The sequence below is a fragment of the Capsella rubella genome, unplaced genomic scaffold (assembly GCF_000375325.1).
Source record: "Capsella rubella cultivar Monte Gargano unplaced genomic scaffold, Caprub1_0 scaffold_6, whole genome shotgun sequence".
Classification (NCBI taxonomy): domain Eukaryota; kingdom Viridiplantae; phylum Streptophyta; class Magnoliopsida; order Brassicales; family Brassicaceae; genus Capsella; species Capsella rubella.
In genome coordinates, this window is record NW_006238918.1 from 7,357,982 (window position 1) to 7,377,993 (window position 20,012).

Below are 20,012 nucleotides of genomic sequence, written 5' to 3' on the forward strand. Positions count from 1 at the left end.
ATGAATTCCGGTTCTCCATTTAATTTTTCGGTTTAGTTCATCTAAGGAAGAAAATTTGGAATGCTAGTGAAATTTGGAACTTTGTACACCACTTTATTATTTATTTATTTTTGAAATAAAACCACTTTATTATTTATAGATTACTTATACATGAGATACACAACAACATAAGCAAACCAACACTCACTACACACTGAAACAATGAGATCAACACAAACATGATTACATCTTGCACAAAAGCAACTCTCAAGATGAAACCTGAAACACACTACCGGACTCAACCTTAAACAAGTTTAGGATTTAATCCTCTTGTCTTCCTCGTCTTCCCAACAAATAGATCCTTCGACTTGATCAAACCAGGGAGGCAACCAACAACTGTAACAAACGGGAACTGAGCCACAGAGTCCTTTCTTCCTAAAGATACAATAGCCATCTCTGAACCGGGCTTGTATGTTGACATCTTCTTTTTCCCACCTGACATCATTACCTTTATGTTCTTCACAGCCACATTAGCATGACTCTCTGCTATATATCCTTGTTTCATCTCCTGTAATTCAGATTCATATAATCAAAACAAGACACTAACCAACAATCTATGTAAATACCTCATGTAATCATGTACTTACAGGGATATTAGTGATATCTCCAATGGCGAATACATTGCTTTGACCCCTAATCCGCAAGTACTCGTCAACCATGACCCTTCCTTTACCATCCAAGCTATCTTTCAGTACAGTTCCATTGAGCCATTGTGAAGACAGAGGTTTCCCAACGCAGAGGAAATGGCAATCTGCGTGTATAGTTTCGCCTCCAGAAGTCCGGTATGTTTTGTTTCCATCTGAAGCTGAACTCAAATCCACAGATTGGTTCAATATCACTTCCACTTTCTTTGATTCTAACCAGTCAGATGCTTTGTCAGCAGCTTTTTGTCCAACAAATTCAAGCAATCTTGGTCCTTTGTGAACCAGAGTGACCTTCTTTTCCGGGAAATCAACAGCGATTTCTGCAGCTAGCTCCACACCAGATGGACCTCCACCAACAATCAGAACTGATTCAGAAGCTTTAATCTTTTCATATTCTGCAACCAAATAGACCATCAGATGTTGTGAATGATACTAAAGAACAAACCAAATATCTTCACTCACAATCTCAATATCAACAGAAATCAGCATTGCCTAAGGGAACATATTTCAGGAGTAAGATTCATACCAGCTTGGTAATGTGACAGCTTCTCTTGTCTAGTTTTAGGGAACAAGTCATTGTGACCTGTAGCAATCACAAGATAATCATAGCCAATCACAGATCCATCTTGAGTGATTACATCACTCTCTGTAATACCGATCGCCGGAGAAGTTACAACACGGCCTTGTTTCAAGTAACTCTTATGGTTAATAACAGTTCTCTCAGCAAACTTAGGCTCCACCATTGATCTCAAACTAGCCCATGTAATCTCAAAGTACTCCTTCCTGATCTCAACCCAAGTTTTGAGCTTTTAAGACCAAAACGAAGGATAATAAAAATGATGTTTTTAAGAATTTGGTGAAAGAAACTTACGGATCGATGAGGGTTACGTCAGCATCGGACTGAAGCAATTTCGCGGCCAGTGAGCCGGCGATACCGCCGCCGATCACCACCACTCTCTTACCCTGTCTAGACCCAGGTTCCATTTGTATCAATTTGAAGCTCCAAATAAACTTAAAACAAATCTAAGATTTTTTTTTGAATGTTCTTCTTTATGTTTCTTCTTCTTCCAAATTGATTTGAAGAGTCCATATATATATATAGAGATAGAAGCTTTGTAGTAAGGTTGTCAGAGAGGTAAAGGAATTTGTGATTGACGTGTTTAGTGACTTCAGATACCTGAAGACGAAGAAGAAGAAGAATCATGTGGAGCTTCATTTTGAAGCTTACATCATCGAATACGTCAATGGCGGAATTCGGAAGATCGCAAATTTTTCAATTTTTTTTGTTTTTTTCCTTGAAATAACATCATTGGGCCTTTGAGTTAAACTTATTGGACCGAAGGATTAGCCATCTCACTTATTAAGCCTTTGAATTCATAAGATTGGGCCGAAGTTATCTCAATTATTGGGACGTTTTTTTTTTTTTTTTTTGTCATCAAGGGACGTTGATTTTTACTTTTTTTGGGACGTTTATGTTAAGTTTTTGGTAAGGGCACATGCATCAGCGTGCCTCTTTTTTCACTAATCATAGGCCCCACTGACACGTGCCGGCCCGTGATTGATTTTCTTTAAAAAAAAAGAAACATAAAAATAAAACAAAAAAAGAAAAAAAAAATAAAAAAAATCTGGTGAATGACGATAACCGATAAACATGGTCTAAGTTAAGAGATAAAATTAATTTTGTGGATAAATTAACTTGATATACTGTAAACATAACAATAATATAACAATATTTTAGTGTAGAAAAAAAAAAAACTTTCTGTACATATGATCAACATATCAATATATATATATATAGATATATATATATATATATATATATCTTTTTTTTGTTCACCAAATACTCTTATATATATCATCACATCAAATTTTAAGATTTTTTTTATAAAAAAAAAAGAAGAGAGAAATTTTAATCGAAATATGTTGTACTGTATATTAGTTATCAACGAAAAATATTAGGTTAACATAAAATCTTTCGTCCCAACACAAAGAAAGCCAAAAAAAAGAATGGAATTCGAAACCAATGCCTACACCTCTCTTCCTCCTCGTCGTAGATGGTGGTCACAGCCAATAGTGACCATGCCGGCAAGTCATGATCGTAAAGCCACTTTCAAGGAAAGAGCAGTTTGCTTAACACCATGTTGCGGCGGTATATTCACCATCATCGCCCTAATGGTATATTTCTTTCTCCTTGACAATGCTCAATGCGACGCCAAGTTCTCAATCCAATCCATCGCCGTCTCTCCTTCATCTGACACATGGCACGTTGAGTTCCTCGTCAAAAACCCTAGCTCCAGGTTTGTATACGTATCCAACTCCAATGAATATTCAATGTATTAATCACAAGTGGTATATTGATATATATATCTTCTATATGGTCTTTTTAGGTATTCTATCTACTACGGAGGCGATGAAACTGCCGTGAGTCTTGGTGCCTTAAACGCTGCCGTTATAAATACTTTTTACGCACGAAAGTCTCCACGTCACACGGCTTTCTCTGTGGATTTCGTTGCCGAGGGAAATCCAAACGACGTTGTTTCAGAAGATTTAGATATCAAATTAAGGGCTAAGCATTTGAGTTATTACCGTGCCTACTCTGATATCGCTGGACATATTCATATTAGGTGTCATAATCTAACCCGAATCCATGATAACGTTAAGAACATCCAATGTCACACTTCTTTCACAAAGTTGAAGCCCTTGCTAGAAGACTAGGCCTCCTTTGCATGAGATATGTTTTTTTTTTACTGTTATTGGTTACTCGAGAAGATCGAGATCATTTTTTTCTCTCATCCATATACAATAGTGAACTATATTATTATTATTTATTTATTTTAACATCTGGTTACAATTATTATACCGTATAAGTATTTAAATTACAAACTACGTATTTGTTAATATTAATTTACTAGAGTGGATAAACAAAAGAGAAAATATATCAGTTAGATTTCTCTTATAGATTAAGCCGGAAAAGAGAAAATATATCAGTTAGAATTGCTTGGAGAAAGAAAATTATTCACGTATATATCTAAACAAATTAAACGTGGTATAATATAAAATAAGTACTTCATATGTTATGCATATATTAAGTTGTTATCTTTTTCATCACGAAGCATTAAACGTTCCACAATGTCAAGTTCTCAATGTACTTCTTGTGGCCTCGTTCACCAACGTGGACAATGCCAACGTCAAACTTCAACCACACGTTCCGGCGACGGCGAGGATATTACTCCAGCTTGGTGCTGCACTTTTTACTTTTCTATCGTTGGTTTATTCTTCTTTCTTTATCTCTACGGTGTATTTCTTGCCAAATTTCCCGTAAAATCAGATTGTTACATAGAGCTTTTTGCCGATTCCGTCTCCGTCTCAAACGCAAACGTTTCAACCGCTGATTTACGGGTTGGTTTCGTTGCGAGGAGTCCAGTCAGCGGCTGTAAAATCTCTATACATGCACTCAATTCGCGTTTACTTAGAGGCATCGATGTTATCTCCAATTCATCATCAACTCCCTCCTCGTCGGATTATTTAAGCAAGGGAGACAAAACACATGTCGTTTTCGAGAAGGTGGTTTTGTCGGAAGCTATTAATGGACGTGGCGTGATTTGGAATATTCGGGTTGATGAGGTTATGTTGGCAACTTATATAGGTTCTCAAGATTTCATTGACTTTTTGGTGGCTGCTTGTCCCGCTATTCCGGTGAAATTCACGACGGATCTGACCGGGAAAGTGAAAGGATCGTTGCTTGGGAACGTGAGACGGTGTGATTATAAGTTGGCTTAGTTAGTTCTCTCCGACTTCGAATCTATTTTTCTTTTTTTTTTGTTGGCTTTAGATTATTATTATTTTTATTTCTCGGCATTATTATTTTTGTTTTATTATATCATTTAGTCTTTGATCAAAGAAGACTCGATATGTGCCACTAGCTATATATTCTAAATATTAGTTTAAAATCATACAATATGGGGTTAAATTTTTTGAACATATTATTATATATGTATTAAATAATTAAAATTTTTATTGTGTTTGTAAATAAGTAATAAATACCCGGAAATATCATAACAAACTTTCTCATCAACAATTTAAATATAATAAATAAAGAAGCAAAGAAAAAGAATTGGAATCAATCGAAATGATAATAATAATTTGGTAACCCTTGCTCCTCTTCTGTCTTTAAAATTCTTTCCTCTCCAAACTTAACACAAGAAGAAGAAGAAGAAACAATAATGGCTTCCCAAACCATACCGGAAGTAGTGATCGGATATCCAGTGCCACCGTCCTCAGCCACTCTTTCGTCTATTTGTGGATGGTGGTCACGACCAATAGCGACTTACCCAGCACCAAATGATCGTAAAGCCACTTGGAAGGAAGCTACGGCTTTAGTTACACCCTTTTTCGGAATACTGTTCACCTTCATTGCCGTACTAGTATATATTCACTGCTTCATCGAAAATGCTCACTGCCACACCAAATTCTCAATCCAATCCATCGCCTTCTCTCCCTCCTCCGCCACTTGGCACGTTACTTTTCTCGTCCACAACCCTAACCCCAGGTATCTATAGACCAGTGCTCCAATGAATATTAAACTTATACGTTTTGTCATATATATATATTAATTCTGAGATGCTCGAAGCAAATGGCTACTTGTGTATGGTTTTGAAGGTATTCTATTTACTATGGAGGCGATGAAACTGGGGTGAGGCTAGGTTCCTCAAACGCAGCCGTTTTAAGTACTTATCACGAACGTAAGTCGCCAAGTCACACGGCTTTCTCAGTGGATTTCGTTGCTGAGGATAATCCAAACGACGCGGTCGTTTCGAAAGAGCTAAATATCAAACTAAGTGCGGCATATAAGGTTCACATTATTCACTTTTTCAATCACGCTGGTTATGTTGACATAAAGTGTCGTAATCTAGCCCTAAGCTATGATAACGTTGAGGAGATTCAGTGCCACTCTTCTTTCACGAAACAGAAGATTTTGGGATTAAATAGTTATGATATTTATAATTATAACTAGTATGCTCTCATCAGATTCTTCTTTTCTTTCTTCTTTTCTTTTGTTACTACTTTATTAATTAAAATGTTTTTTTTTTCCTTCCATGTAACGTTTAAACTTTTTTTTTTGAATCGAAAGTGAATATTTATTCAAACGTTTAAACTATTGTATCGTAATAAATTTATAAGTTCCGAACTTCTTCATCGATCGCTCTCACCATTACAGATTTTCGAAAATAAAAGAAAGATAAAATTTAAAGTCCGAAAAGAAAAACTTAAGTTGAGAAGAAACTACAATATAGAGGATTATGGCTTTTCTTTTAAAATGGGTTAAATGTTTGAAAATCTATATTACCTACTTTGTTGGGAAACTAATTTAGAAATTTTTTTTTTTTATCAAAACTTCAAAACTTGAAAAAAAAAACCCCACTTACTAGTTATTTTGTAGTAGACATTCAAGGAAGTTTCCCAAAAAATAGGAAAAACTAGTTATTTTGTGGGAAACTTCTTTAACAGTTTTCAAATAACTAGTTTTTTTTATTATTATTTTAATTATAATTATGTTAAGTAGAAGTAGTTCGTAACATTTAAAAAAAAAAAAAAAAAAAAAATCCCTATAATCTGGTTTCTCATTCAACGACCTTTTCTTATTTATTTAAAATATTGTTATTATCATTTTAAATAAAAATTAACTAAATTCCAAAATTTAAGTACCCAAAAATACAAAAGGAAAACTAGTTCAATATCAATTAAACATTTTTGAACCTAGTAATTTAGACTTTCTTTATTACCTAAAAGGCTAAAATTCATAGTTAAAAATATATATTATTTACTATATTAGAATAAGCTTACCTGTAGTCGGCGGTAGCTTTCCCTTAGATTGAGCAAACAAAACAGAGGGAAAGATTTTCCCGTAGATTTGTTTTCGAATCAAAAGTTCAAAACAGTCCTCAAGTATTTGAAAAAAATATGGCATATTAATTAGAAAGAAACAAAAATTGAAGGGTCAAATATAAAACAGAGACATATATTCTAGTTACTAATCCCTAGCTACTAGATAAGTTGTTGTTTCTTTCATCAGGAAGTGTTTGTCAATCTTCCACAATGTCAAATTCTCAATGTAACTCTTGTGGCCTCTCTCACCGACCTAGCCAATGTCGCCTGCAAACTTCAACCACCGTCTCCGGTGAGGCCATCGATATTACTCCAGCTTATTGCTGCAATACGTACTTTGGTTACGGTGGTGTAGCTACCTGCCTTCTGGTTTTCTTTGCTTTATTAGATATCACCAAAGAAAATTGTTACATGGAGCTTTTTGCCAATTCCGTCTCCGTCTCAAACGCAAACGCAAACGCAAACGTTTCTGGTGCTGATTGGATGATCAGTTTCGTTGCGAAGAGTCCAGTCACCGACTGTAAGATCTCTCTACATTCGCTTAAGTCTCGTCTACTCCGTGGCAACCAAGTTATCTCCAGTTCATCACCTGCGGATATTTTCGGAAAATATGTGGCTGCGGACAAAACAAATGTAGTTTTCGGGAAGGTGATAATGTCGGAAGTTATTGGTGACGTGATATGGAATTTTAGGGTTGAGTTTGTGTCCGGAGTGAAGACAGATGCTATATATGGAAACGGTTTTCTTATGGCGACTTGCCCTGATATTCCGGTGAAATTCACGACGGACTCGACGGGGAAGGTGATGGGATCGTTGCTTGGAAATATGAGACGGTGCGAGTATAAATTCCGGCGTCACTTGGATTATTCAAGTTATATTAGTGGTTAATTATTTTTTGGAAAGATCGATCTATATGTTGTTGGCTTGGTTTCTTGTTTTGATTTTTTTTTTTTTTTATAAAATAAGATGGGATGTTAAAGTCTTGGAGTCCTTTGTTTCCTCAATTTTTGTGTTATCTCTGTTTTGATTTTGTGATTTAAATTGTTTTCATCAGTAGTGTTACATAATGCAACATGCAAGTTCTTGTGGCCTCATTCACAGACATGGCAAGTCATACCGTTACAATTATGCTAACAATGAAAAAATGATGGATCCTATCTTAGTTAAAGAAGTGTATTTATCATTTAGTTAAATCACAAAAAAAAAGTTTAAAATAGCTAAGATCAAGTAAGATCTTACCACTCAATTTTACTCAATTTTGATCTTATGCAAGATCTTATCTTAGCAAAAGAAGTGTATTTATCATTTAGTTAAATCACAAAAAGAAAAAGTTAAAATAGCTAAGATGAAGTAAGATCTTACCACTCAATTTTACTCAATTTTGATCTTATGCAAGATCTTATCTTAGCAAAAAGAAGTGTAATTAGCATTTAGATAAATCACAAAAAAAAAAAGTTTAAAATAGCTAAGATCAAGTAAGATTTTCGTTATAATGTTGGTCTTATAAGAAACAAAAAACACTTGCAATAATAAATAAATAAATAAAAGAGAGGATTAAAAGAAATCCATAGTATATATGAAACGGAATAGTAAACAGAAAAGCAAGAAGAGTTCCTAATTCAATAAATAAAGGTTTACAATTTTATCCAAGTCTTTGGAATGGCACTTAGTCTTCTGATTACCGATGGTCAGATTACGACACCTGATATCGATATGTCCATATTCATCTCCTAACGCAGGACTTATCTTCTTCGCACTAAGTCTCATGTCCAATTCAAAAACTCTTTGATCTCTCTCCGTAGCCGGCATAGCTAAATCCACCGAGAAACTCGTCTGACCACCACTCGAACTCTTGCGAGAGGTTCTCAAAACAGCGGCGTTTAAGGAACCTAGCTTGGCGTACACGTCGTCTCCATCGTAGTTGATAGGACAAAACGAGCTCGGGTTACTCGCGAGGAAATCCAAGTGCAGCAACGTGGCGGAAGAGGACGGGGTAACGGAGATGGATTCGACGGTGAAGTTGACCTGGCAGAAAAGTTTGTAGACGAAGATGAAGGTGAACATACCCGCGACGACTGTCAAGGCGGCGCACAAATAGGGTTTCCATAATATAGTATCTATCTCTTCTTTAGTGAGTTCTTTACGACGAAGGTATAAAGAATGTACTTGTGTCCACCACCGTGAAGGAGGAGGAGGATCTGCGGCGGTGGACGGTGGCATTGGGTATCCGGTCTCTATTTCCTGCAGCGGCCTGATTTCCATTTCCCTTTTTCTTGTTAATGAAGAACTATTTTGATGTGATCTAAAAGCTTTAATCTATTTGATTGATTTATATTTTAAGAACACTTTTTTTTTTTCCTATTTCTTGCAAGATTTTGTGAGTCAAATATGAAAGTTGGTTAGCATCTTCAATAGTGACACCTATTAAGGGTGTCTAAAACAATTAATTATTAATTTTTATGTATATTTGATTTTTGAACATTTTTAAGTGATTACCTATCCAATGGAGATATCTAGTATAGGTGTCTAAAAAATAGTATTTATGCATTTTAAAACATAATAAAATCTAAATTATTCATTTTTAAAATATTTATACATTTTTAAAACATAATACAAATCTTAATTATTCATTTAAAAAATATTTTATTCATTTAAAAAGATATTTACATATTTTAAACATAATACAAATCTAGATTATTCATTTAAAAAAAAAAATTTATACATTTTTAATTAAAATATTTATTTATTCATTTTTTATCCCGACCAATATAAATTGACCATGTCATGGTGTCTTAAGATGACAAATGTGTCTTAAGATGACAAATGTGTCTTATTTAGGATACAAATCCTAATTTTTAGACCAACATTTACTTTAACACACCTTATAAATCACCATTGGAGGTGCTCTTGTGATATATATATATAGAGGGTCGGATACAGCTAGCTATATAGTAGGTTAAAATCCTTAAACCGGTTACGTATCTTCACGAAAAAATTACAATCCAGATGACAAGGTCTCTTTGTACTTCTTGTGGTCTAAGGAGCAGACACTGCCAATGCCACATCCTATATTCAACAGCCCCAACCGCAAACGCAAACGGTGACAACAGAGAAAGAGCGTTGAAGCTTACACCAGCCTCCTTTTGCGTTTTGTACCTCCTACAAACTCTCACAATGTTTGGACTGTTCCTCGTCGTTTATATGGTTATGGTAATTCCAGTGAACAACCTGAAAGGGACTTGTTACTTGGAGGTCTTTGCTGACTCATTCTCCGTCTCAAACGCCTCAAACACAAACGCAACCGCTGATTGGAACGTCGGGTTTACTACTAGGAATCCAGCTAATGGATGTAAAGGATCTCTCCACACATACAAATCGCGTCTCCTCCGCGGCGACAAGCTGATCTCCGAGTCATCCGCTCCTGATTCTTTCGGTTTACTCGTAAAGGGAAAAATCAACGATGTACCGCTTCCTTACGCCGTTTTCAAAACGGTTGCAACGCCCCGAAACGCCGTGGTTTGGGATCTCCGTGTCGAAGTCTTAACCAGCGTTAAGATAAACGGTCGATCCGATAATGGAAATGGTTTCTTGATCGTGACTTGCCGCGATATACCGGTAAATTTCACGGCAGATACGGCTGGAAATGTTCAAGGATCGTTGATCGGATATATGAGGCCGTGTGAGTATCTAGTCCAGACGAAGTATACCGAGGCATTCTTTTAGACTTTACTCCATGGCCGTGTATTTAGTTATGTTTTTTTTTGTTGTTGTTGTGATTTACGTGTTTGGTCAGTTCAGATACTTGACAAAAGATGGCACTCGAATTTTCAACTTTTTTATTGAGGATATAAACTCGTCAGATTGCTGCAAAAAAGAAAAAAAAAAACTATGTATAAGTTTTATGACTATTCATATATGCATGTTAAGTTTTTGGTAAGTAGTGGTCTCTTAAAAAGTACAAACAATCTATATTTTTCTAAATTGCTCCTTATTTTTAATTTTCCTCAAAACAAATTAAAAATAAATAAATATAGAGTTCCTTATTTGTATACAGCAAATATAGAGATTTAATTTCCGTCTGTTGAAATTTATATAGTTAAGTTTTAGGAAAAAACATTGTTAAAAAGGCAAGGATATATTTATAAAATTTGTACATAATTCATCTCTTTTTTGTGTTTTCTAAATTAATAATAGTCTCAAAATATCATATTAAAATCAACACATATATAAATTTTAAAGAAAGATAAAAACAAAAGAGATAAATTTTAATTATTGTACATTTAATCAACCATGATCCCCTTCTTGTCTCTTTAATCAACAATTAGGCTAACATTTGTTTCCTCTCCAAACCAGCCAAACGGAAAGAGAGAGAGATCGAACATACGAATGGCTTCCCAAAACAACGAATATTCAATTCCACCGTTCTCTGGCACCCCTCCTCCTCGTGTTGGATGGTGGTCACGACCAATAGTGAGTCTGCCGACAACGTACGATCGTGAAGCCACTTGCTTTGAAACTACGGTTTCCGTTACACCAGTATTCGCCGCAATATTCACCATCGTCGCCGTAATGCGAATTCTGTATCAAGTCGTCGACAGTGCTCAATGCGACGCCAAATTCACCATCCAAGCCATCGCCGTCTCTCCATCCTCTGCCACATGGCATGTTGATTTTCTCGTCAAGAACCCTAGCTCTAGGTATTTTCACCGGTCCAACATATATTAAATATATTTTCACTTGTTCCCATATCTTTGTCACATATGAATCTGATGCTCGAAGCAATTACTATGGCTTCGTCTGTCTATGGTCTTGCAGGTATTCTATCTACTACGAAAAGGATGAAACTGCCGTGAGTCTCGGTGCCTTAAGCGCTGCCGTTTTAACTACTTATCACGAACCTAAGTCCCCAAGTGACACGGCTTTCTCAGTGGACTTCGTTGCCCAGGGTAATCCAAACGACGTCGTTTTAGAAAAATTATACATCAAATTAAAAGCCAAGTATTTGAGTTACAGAGACGGCTATAATAACGCTGGACATATTGAGATAAGTTGCCATAATATAACCCGAAACAATGAGAACGTTGAGAAGATTCATTGTCACTCTTCTTTCACAAAATTGAAGATTTTGTATGGCAGTCCTTCTAACAATTAATAAGCCATTGCCTTTTCATGTGTGTTTTCATGTTATTTACTCAAGATCTTGTTTATGTTCTTTCAAAAATATTTGATTTCTGTAAGATTTACCAATTTGTTTACTTTAAGAGAAGAGCATTAAAACAAGATGTTGGATTTATAAATATTTGAGAATTTAATTATCGCATTTATCCAAGGTAAAGATTGAAAAAAAAAATACTGTTAACGTATTATTCCATCGAACAAATACAATCTTGCTAGAAAAAAAAAAATCCATTTAAGAGAAGGATGATTCAATATAATTTTTATTGTTTCGTTCCTTAGTCTTTGTGTGGTTCACTGTTACAGACTTACAGTGTCTCCTCTCCTAATAAAGTTCCTATTCTCCCGTGATGACTTTGTCACCGATGTAGCCTTAATTAACTGATTTGTAGGTGTGCGAGTAAAAGCTTGCCGTGAGCTATAATTTTGATCGTCTCTTGCAACTTTGGTTTTTATTTGTTTTTCTTATGTTATAGTTTTCGTATTTATTTAGAATAATGTAGGGGATAAAAAACTTTAGTAATAAATTTACCATAGTTTTTTTTAAAATATTGCTGTGAAAATTTATGTAATTGTAAATTTAAGTATATGATTTATCATCAAAATTACTTGACATTAAATATTGTATAAGGTGAGTATTAAGAATTTAAAACCATATATTTATTAAGTTAATATTAATAATGAAATTAAATTATATAGTATTCAAATTATTTTCTATTTAAGATAGGGAAAAGTGTCTAGTTATGTAACATTAAAATAAAGATATCTTTATAACATTATATTACAAATAAATAATTTTTATAAAGATTTTTTTACACACTTTGAACTTTGAAGACATTCATAATTAAATAACATCAAAATAAATTATATAAAAAATTTAGATATCCAAAAAAAATAACTAGGAGATGGTTTTTGAGCAACTCCATCAATAGGGTGAGGACGATTTTATCATTAATAAAAGAATTGAAAAAAGGAAAAAAATGAAGAGAGAGAGTGAGAGACAGTTTCTTATTTGATAAATCTACTTAACTCTAAAATTAATAATAAAGAAAAAAAAAATCTACTTAACTCTATTTAGAAAAATAAGGCCACAAGTCCAATAGAAATTCCTTAGATTGAGCCAAAAAAATCGAAGAAAAAAAAGATATCCAGTAGATTCGCTCTCTAGGATCAAAATATTACTGAAGTAGCTAAACAGACATTTATGGTTTATATATTATAGAAAAAAACAAAGGCTGAACGTATATATATATATATATATACTAACTTGTTATTTTGTTTCACTAGATCGATCACGTCTTAAAACCTTAATAAGTAATGTCAATATCTAGTTGTACCTATTGTGGCCTCATTCACCGACCTGGCCGATGTAATCCCCAAACTTCAGCCGCACCATCCGACTCCGGCGTGCCCTCGGACGACATTACTCCACATTATTGCTGCACTTGTTACTTTTCTGTGATTGGTTACTTCTTCATTTTGTTTCTCATTAGTCTTCTTCTTGGAGTACTAATTGACCCAAGGCGACGTTGTTACGTAGAGCTTTTTGCCAATTCCGTTTCCGTCTCAAACGCAAACGCAAACGCAAACGTTTCCGCCGCTGATTGGACGATCGGTTTCGTTGCCATGAGTCCAGTCACCGGCTGTAAACTCTCTCTCCATACACTCAAATCGCGTTTGGTCCGACGGGGCGAAGTTATCTCCAACTCATCATCTCCCTCGTCGGATTTTTCCGTCGCCGGAGACAAAACGGAAGCCATTTTCAAGAAAGTGGTTACGCCGGGGGTTATTGGCGGCGACGTCATTTGGGATTCTCAGGTTGAGATTATGTTTGCGATTAATACAAATGTTAGATATTTAAACGGTTTTTTGCTGGCGGCTTGTTCAAATATTCCGGTGAAATTCACGACGGATCAGGCGGCGGGGGAAGTGGTGGGATCTTTGCTCGGAAACATGAGACGGTGTGATTATATATACCAGCAAAGCTTTGCTTATCTGCGATAATCTATGATTTCTATTTACGAGTGTTGTTGCCTGTGTGTTATTTATTCTTTATTATAAGTTCAAAATGGCATGCATGCATGTTATTATTAATCATAATCGATAACTTTATTCTTTTTCATTTCTCTCAAAGTTATAATCATGTGGTTTTACTGTTTCCATATTTTATGGTAAAGATTATTTTTTTAAATAAAATTTCTGGTTTTATATAAATAATCGATTACATAGTTTAGGTAATAGGTGCCATAGCAACAACGAAACACGGGATGAACAAACCCGGTACAAGGACTTTAATGAGAAAGCAGAAAATAGAGCTAGATAGAGAGATTTCGAAACCAAATTGCGAGCAAGGCTTGAAGCCTTGGGATGTCGATTCTCGCCAGACAAGTGTTACGAATTCTCCTATCAAGAGGGAGGAACAAACCTTCAACCGGAGTGCGGATGTTGGTATAGATGCGCGCATTTCTCTCATGCCATAAGGTGTAGATCACTTCTTGAGCGACGATGAGTTTCATAGAAGCCATTTTTTCATCAGAGTTAGGCGATCGCAGCCACATGAGGAGGCGTTCCCAAGTAGTGAGCCTTGTGAATGGAATTCTCATTTTTTCCAAGCACCATCTCCATAAATCGTGGCTATAAGGACAAGTAAGGAATAAGTGATCCCTTGTTTCAAAATAAATTTCACAAAGGAAACACCTGTCATCCTCCACAATTCCCCAATTTCTCAGTCTTGAGAGAGTTGGCATTCTATCTAGACAGCACAACCACATTATGAACGAGTATTTTGGGATAGCTACAGAAAACCAGACCTGCTTGTGCCAGCTAACCTCCTGAGAAGGGGCCTTACAAAGAACCCAAGTGTCATAGAAGTTGAAGCGCTGTTGAGGCTCTCCATTCGGCTTTGCCCATAAGTAGATGTCTTTAACATCCAGTTGAATATCAATCTCAGCGAGATGGGAAAGGAGGAGCTGAGCATTGTTAGTGCGTGCACCCCTGAAAATCCATCCATTGGTAGAACGAGCCTTGGCCACTGTTGAGTCTAAAGGGAGCCCCATTCGTCGATGTGCCTCTGGCCCCAAGAAAGTAATTAGATCACCAAAGGGTGTCCAATTATCAAACCAGAAGGAGCACGAAGTTCCATCGCCAATTTTGCAAGAGAGGAAAGTTTTAGCAATGTCTCTAAGTTTGAGCAGTTGCTTCCACATTGAAGATCCTTGACTATTTTGCTGGAGTCTCCAAAAACATTATGGGATTGACTGATTAACAATAGCAGCTGAATAACACAATGTAGTTGAATTATAAAATATATAGCAGAACAAGTAAAACAGCAAAACATTAAAGCTGAATAGAAATACTAACTATTTTTAAAACAACAAAAAAATTATTTAAAAAGTTAAAATCTATTCACCGCAAGTTTTTGTGAAATGGACCAAATAGTATATTATGTATTCAGCAGAATTACGTTTTCAAACATGAAAAAAAAATTATGTATACTGTCCAAACCCTATATATTTTTCATTTTTAATTGCATTTACAAATATCTGTCTTAGTGGTTTTTTTTTTCTTTCAAAGAATATCAATTTTACTAAGGTATATTTTCTAAATTTTAGTAAATTTAGATGAATTGATAAATTTGATATGTTAAGAAAACTAATAGAAAAAAAATAATTTCTTCTCAAAATGATCACATAATTCAGTTCTTGTTTACATAATAATATCCCCGTAATATCGTAAGAAATTTTTTGGTTGGTGAGATCAAACGAAATTACTGTAAATTTGTAAAACGATGCTCCCAAGTCCCACACTCCCACCCTCTTCTATAACTAACGATAAGGTTAACGATGACGAGAAAAACAAAGAGCGAACCAAAAAAACAAAAAAAAATCTTGCACCGAGCCAATGGCACCGTCATCAGCCTCTCCTTCTTCTCTTGGTAGATGGTGGTTACGACCAATAGTTACTATACCGGCAGAGAATGATCGTAACGCCACTCTCATGGAACATAGTGTTGCCATTATACCCCTTTGCAGCGGTATATTGACTGTCATCGCCATAATGGCATATATCCCTCACGTCATCGACAATGTTCACTGCGACGCCATATTCACCATCCAATCCATCGCCGTCTCACCATCCTCTGCCACATGGCACGTTCATTTTCTCGTCAAGAACCCTACCTCTAGGTACTCTCGTCTAACGAGAAGATTAATTATATTTAATTTGTTCACATGTTAATGCTCGAAGCAATGACATTTTTTTTTGTTTTTGGATCGGGTCATGCAGCTATACAATCTACTACGGAGACGATGAAACTGCCGTGAGGCTTGGTCCTTTAAACGCAGCCGTTTTAAGTACTTCTCACGCACGTAAGTCTCGGAGTCACACGGCTTTCTCAGTGGATTTCGTTGCAGAGGGTAATCCGAACGACGACATTTTCAAACAACTAGATATCAAATTAAGGGCTAAGCATCATGGTTACTATGAGGATGAACCTGACGCTGGACATGTTGATATAAGTTGTTATAATCTGGCCAGGAACCATGAGAACGTCGACAAGATTCAATGCTACTCTTCTTTCACAAAATTGAAACAAGACCTAGAGTATAGTTTAGACGGTTCAAAAATTGTTTAATTTAGGCTTTCTTCCTTGTTTCAATTATCTTCTTGTTTCATTTTTTTTGTTATTCGTCTATATATTAATTCAGATCTCTTTTCTTCCATACAATCGTATAAATTTTATTATATCTTTATAAGAAGAAGAAAAAAAAAAAAACTCGATTCTTAAGACGTTTCGATTGCAAGTGTGTTGACATATGTGATTTCTTAAGTAGTTACGATTTTCTTCAACGAAAAAAAAGTAGTTTAGATATCATCTTTTCTAGTGTTAAAAATTTTAAGAAGTAGTTTTGACTTTTAATTTCCTTTTAACACGTTAACTGACTTTTGATTTTTTAGCTTCATTTGAATGCTTTTAATTTCTACTATTAAACTTAGTTTTTTTTTTTTGCTTTAGAATCCAAACATTTAAAACTTGTTACTAAACCCCTAACTATATATAAGTTGTGTTCGTTTTCATTAGGAGAAATACTAAGGGATGGCAAATTCTGAATGTGCCTATTGTGGCTTCCTTCACCAACGTGGTCAATGTGACCCTAAAAGCAGGCCCATCGACGTTACTCCATTTTTTTGCTGCGCTTTTTATTTTATGACCATTGTTATCTCGTTCCTTTTTGTCAGTCTAAGTTTTATAGGTGATCCTAAACGCAACAATTGTTACGTGGAGCTTTTTGCCAATTCCATCTCCATCTCAAACGCAGACGCTTCCGCCGCTGATTGGAGCGTCGGTTTCGTTGCGAGGAGTCCAGTCACTGACTGCAAAGTCTCTCTACTGACACTCAACTCGCGTTTACTCCGAGGCGACAAAGTCATCTCCAATTCATCGTCTCATTCGTCTGGTTCTTTCGGACAACTTGTCGCCGGAGACAGAACAAATGTCGTTTTCGAGAAGGTGGTGATGCCGGAAGTTAATGGCGACGTTATTTGGGATTTTAGGGTTGAGATTGTGTCTACGGTGAACACAAATGCTGGAGATGTAACCGCTTTTATGATGGCTTTTTGTCCAGATATTCCGGTTAAATTCACGACGGATCCGGCAGGAAAGGTGGTGGTGGGATCGTTGCTTGGAAATATGAGACGGTGTGATTATAAATACCAGAAAAGCTTGGCTTATTCTCTCCCATCATCATGAATATTGCTATGATCTCTATTTCTTGGCTTTTAGGTTATTTTTTTTTACCGACTAGAGCAGCGACCGATTTCTAAAATCTGAGTTTTGTGTTTATTTTTATTTTTTTTAAACATTGTGTAACTATAAGCATCTCTAGGGTATAATCGTAAATTAATTAAAACAGTTAGTTAGAGAAGAAGATGAATTGTAAACTTCAACAATGGCAATTGAAACTCTGCAACTATCTCCTCTTCCAAATTAAGAGTTGGGTTGCATTGCTGTTTTCTCCAGCGATTCTAAAATTATCAAAATTTTAGTCGTGCCATAGAATATAGAGAAGATGAAGAAGAAATAAAGGAGATTTGAGAATCAGTTCTTACATAAAATCAGCCGCTATGAGAATCGCACGATTTTTAAAAGAACATGGCTTATGTATAAGTTATATGACTATTCATATATGTTAAGTTTTCTGTAAGTTGATCTCTTAAAAAATGAAAACCATCTATTTTCTGTTGAAATTTCTAGTTAAGTTTCATAAAAGAAAAGTTAAGTTAAAATTTTCAAAAAGGAAGGATATATCATACAGTTTGGTACATCAATTTATATCTTTTTATTGTGTTTCTTGATAAATAATATTCCCAAAATATCATAACAATCTCAACACATAAAGTTTTAAAGAAAAATAAAAACAAAAGAGATCAATAGAAATTATTGTACATTTAATCAACCATGATCCCCTTCTTGTCTCTTTTAATTAACAACTAGGTTATCGTTTCTTTCCTCTCCAGACTCCAAACTAGCCAAACGAAAACAGAGAGGGAGATCGAATATACGAATGGCTTCCCAAAACCACGACTATTCTATTCCACTGTTCTCTGGCACCCCTCCTCCTCGTCTTGGATGGTGGTTACGACCAATAGTGACTGTGCCGGCACGTCATGATCGTCAAGCCACTTGCATGGAAAATACGGTTTGCATTACACCATGTTGTGCCGCAATATTCACCATCATCGCCGTAATGCTTTTTATGTTTCAAGTCCTCGACAAAGCTCAATGCGACGCCAAATTCACCATCCAAGCCATCGCCGTCTCTCCATCCTCTGCCACATGGCATGTTGATTTTCTCGTCAAGAACCCTAGCTCTAGGTCTTTGCACCGGTCCAACATATATTAAATATATTTTCACTTGTTCCCATATCTTTGTCACATATGAATCTGATGCTCGAAGCAATTACTTTGGCTCCCGTCTGTATATGGTCTTGCAGGTATTCTATCTACTACGAAAAGGATGAAACTGCCGTGAGTCTCGGTGCCTTAAGCGCTGCCGTTTTAAATATCTATCACGAACCTAAGTCCCCAAGTCACACGGCTTTCTCAGTGGACTTCGTTGCCCAGGGTTACCCAAACGACGTCGTTTTCCAACAATTATACATCAAATTAAGGGCCAAGCATAAGACGTACGGAGACAGCTATGATAACGCTGGACATGTTGAGATAAGGTGCCATAATATAACCCGAAGCAATGAGAACGTTGACAAGATTCATTGTCACTCTTCTTTCACAAAATTGAAGATTTTGTATGGCAGAGTTTCTAACAATTAGGCCTTTTCAGGTGTTTTTCTTGTTATTTACTCAAGATCTGGTTTATTTTGATTTCTTTTTTAAGTTCTTGTTTATAGAGTCATCAAAGAGAAGAATACTAAAATAAGATGTTGGATTTATAATCATTTTGAGAATTTAATAATCGCATTTAACCAAGGTAAAGATTTAAAAAAAATGTTAACATTATTCTGTTAAACATATACAATTTTGCTAGAAAAAAAATCTATTTAAGAGAAGGATGGCTTCAAAAGAATTATTATTTCTTTCCATCGTCTTTTCATCGTTACGGTGTCTCCTCTCCTAATAGAGTTCCTATTCTCCCGTGATGACTTTGTCACCGATATAGCCTTAACTGATTTTGTGGGTTTGCGTGTAAAGGCTTGCCGAGATATACTGTTGATCGTCTCTGGCGAGTTTGGTTTTAATTCTTTTTTTCTTATGTTATAGTTTTGTATTTTTTTTTGAAAGTTTTAATGTTTTTTTTTTAATTTTGTTTATATTTATTTAGAATAATTTAGGTATTAAGTGGGATAAAAGTTTTAGTAATAAATTTATCATCTTTTTTTAAAAAAGTATTTCTGTGAAAAATATATAGTTATAAACAAAAAAAAAGTTTTAATCATGTCTTAACAAGTTGATCCTACAACCATAATCAGAAATAGATAACACTTTATTGTTTATAACAATACTTTCGATTATAAGTTTGGAATGGGTAGAATTACATTCTCTCAATTGGGTATTAAATTTGAGTTTGGAAAGCAATTAACACTTTTGAATTTGTAGCAGTTTTTCGTGAGTAAACTTTGTCATGCTATAATTTTGATTTTTTCTCGCAATTTTGTTTTAATTTATGTAATTTTGTAAAAAAAAAAAAATTGGAATAGTGTAAGTACTATATAATTTAGGGTGTGTTGGCAAACTAGTACGTTATTTAAACA

General features: G+C 35.2%; 9 protein-coding genes across 10 annotated transcripts; 6 read left to right on the plus strand and 3 right to left on the minus strand.

The window, feature by feature from the left end:
* Positions 1 to 95: 95 nt before the first annotated feature.
* On the minus strand, positions 96 to 1,876 carry LOC17882883 (apoptosis-inducing factor 2). Of its 2 annotated transcripts, XM_023780863.1 has the most exons (5): positions 1,861 to 1,876; positions 1,555 to 1,650; positions 1,210 to 1,466; positions 627 to 1,078; positions 96 to 547 (listed from the first exon to the last, which is right to left on the minus strand). In XM_023780863.1, the coding sequence occupies exons 3-5, from the start codon at positions 1,424 to 1,426 to the stop codon at positions 284 to 286; spliced, it is 933 nt and encodes a 310-aa protein (XP_023636631.1). In that variant the 5' UTR covers positions 1,427 to 1,466; positions 1,555 to 1,650; positions 1,861 to 1,876; the 3' UTR covers positions 96 to 283. The 2 variants fall into 2 exon arrangements, with proteins under 2 accessions (XP_023636631.1, XP_006288013.1); XM_006287951.2 differs by lacking the exon at positions 1,861 to 1,876 and having other exon boundaries at positions 1,555 to 1,821.
* An 814-nt stretch (positions 1,877 to 2,690) lies between these two features.
* Positions 2,691 to 4,550, plus strand: LOC17883752. Its single transcript, XM_023781783.1, has 4 exons — positions 2,691 to 2,980; positions 3,071 to 3,373; positions 3,797 to 3,804; positions 4,024 to 4,550. The coding sequence occupies exons 1-4, from the start codon at positions 2,691 to 2,693 to the stop codon at positions 4,461 to 4,463; spliced, it is 1,041 nt and encodes a 346-aa protein (XP_023637551.1). The 3' UTR covers positions 4,464 to 4,550.
* A 356-nt stretch (positions 4,551 to 4,906) lies between these two features.
* LOC17881968 lies at positions 4,907 to 7,457 on the plus strand. Its single transcript, XM_023779958.1, has 3 exons — positions 4,907 to 5,232; positions 5,343 to 5,662; positions 6,991 to 7,457. Exons 1-3 carry the CDS (start codon positions 4,907 to 4,909, stop codon positions 7,455 to 7,457), a joined length of 1,113 nt encoding a protein of 370 aa, XP_023635726.1.
* A 687-nt stretch (positions 7,458 to 8,144) lies between these two features.
* LOC17882161 lies at positions 8,145 to 8,897 on the minus strand. Its single transcript, XM_023781678.1, has one exon. The coding sequence runs from the start codon at positions 8,829 to 8,831 to the stop codon at positions 8,184 to 8,186; it is 648 nt and encodes a 215-aa protein (XP_023637446.1). The 5' UTR covers positions 8,832 to 8,897; the 3' UTR covers positions 8,145 to 8,183.
* Positions 8,898 to 9,504: 607 nt separating this feature from the next.
* Positions 9,505 to 10,408, plus strand: LOC17882811. The gene has a single exon (XM_006289545.2). It carries the CDS (start codon positions 9,576 to 9,578, stop codon positions 10,290 to 10,292), a length of 717 nt encoding a protein of 238 aa, XP_006289607.2. The 5' UTR covers positions 9,505 to 9,575; the 3' UTR covers positions 10,293 to 10,408.
* A 496-nt stretch (positions 10,409 to 10,904) lies between these two features.
* Positions 10,905 to 13,748, plus strand: LOC17883999. The gene is made up of 3 exons (XM_023779959.1): positions 10,905 to 11,266; positions 11,385 to 11,607; positions 13,281 to 13,748. The coding sequence occupies exons 1-3, from the start codon at positions 10,956 to 10,958 to the stop codon at positions 13,746 to 13,748; spliced, it is 1,002 nt and encodes a 333-aa protein (XP_023635727.1). The 5' UTR covers positions 10,905 to 10,955.
* Positions 13,749 to 14,282: 534 nt separating this feature from the next.
* On the minus strand, positions 14,283 to 14,950 carry LOC111829911. The gene is made up of 2 exons (XM_023779960.1): positions 14,555 to 14,950; positions 14,283 to 14,378 (listed from the first exon to the last, which is right to left on the minus strand). Exons 1-2 carry the CDS (start codon positions 14,948 to 14,950, stop codon positions 14,283 to 14,285), a joined length of 492 nt encoding a protein of 163 aa, XP_023635728.1.
* Positions 14,951 to 15,644: 694 nt separating this feature from the next.
* Positions 15,645 to 17,743, plus strand: LOC17882164. Its single transcript, XM_023779967.1, has 3 exons — positions 15,645 to 15,928; positions 16,029 to 16,334; positions 17,025 to 17,743. Exons 1-3 carry the CDS (start codon positions 15,645 to 15,647, stop codon positions 17,491 to 17,493), a joined length of 1,059 nt encoding a protein of 352 aa, XP_023635735.1. The 3' UTR covers positions 17,494 to 17,743.
* Positions 17,744 to 18,258: 515 nt separating this feature from the next.
* Positions 18,259 to 19,221, plus strand: LOC17882756. The gene is made up of 2 exons (XM_023779937.1): positions 18,259 to 18,618; positions 18,738 to 19,221. Exons 1-2 carry the CDS (start codon positions 18,308 to 18,310, stop codon positions 19,072 to 19,074), a joined length of 648 nt encoding a protein of 215 aa, XP_023635705.1. The 5' UTR covers positions 18,259 to 18,307; the 3' UTR covers positions 19,075 to 19,221.
* Positions 19,222 to 20,012: the final 791 nt, after the last annotated feature.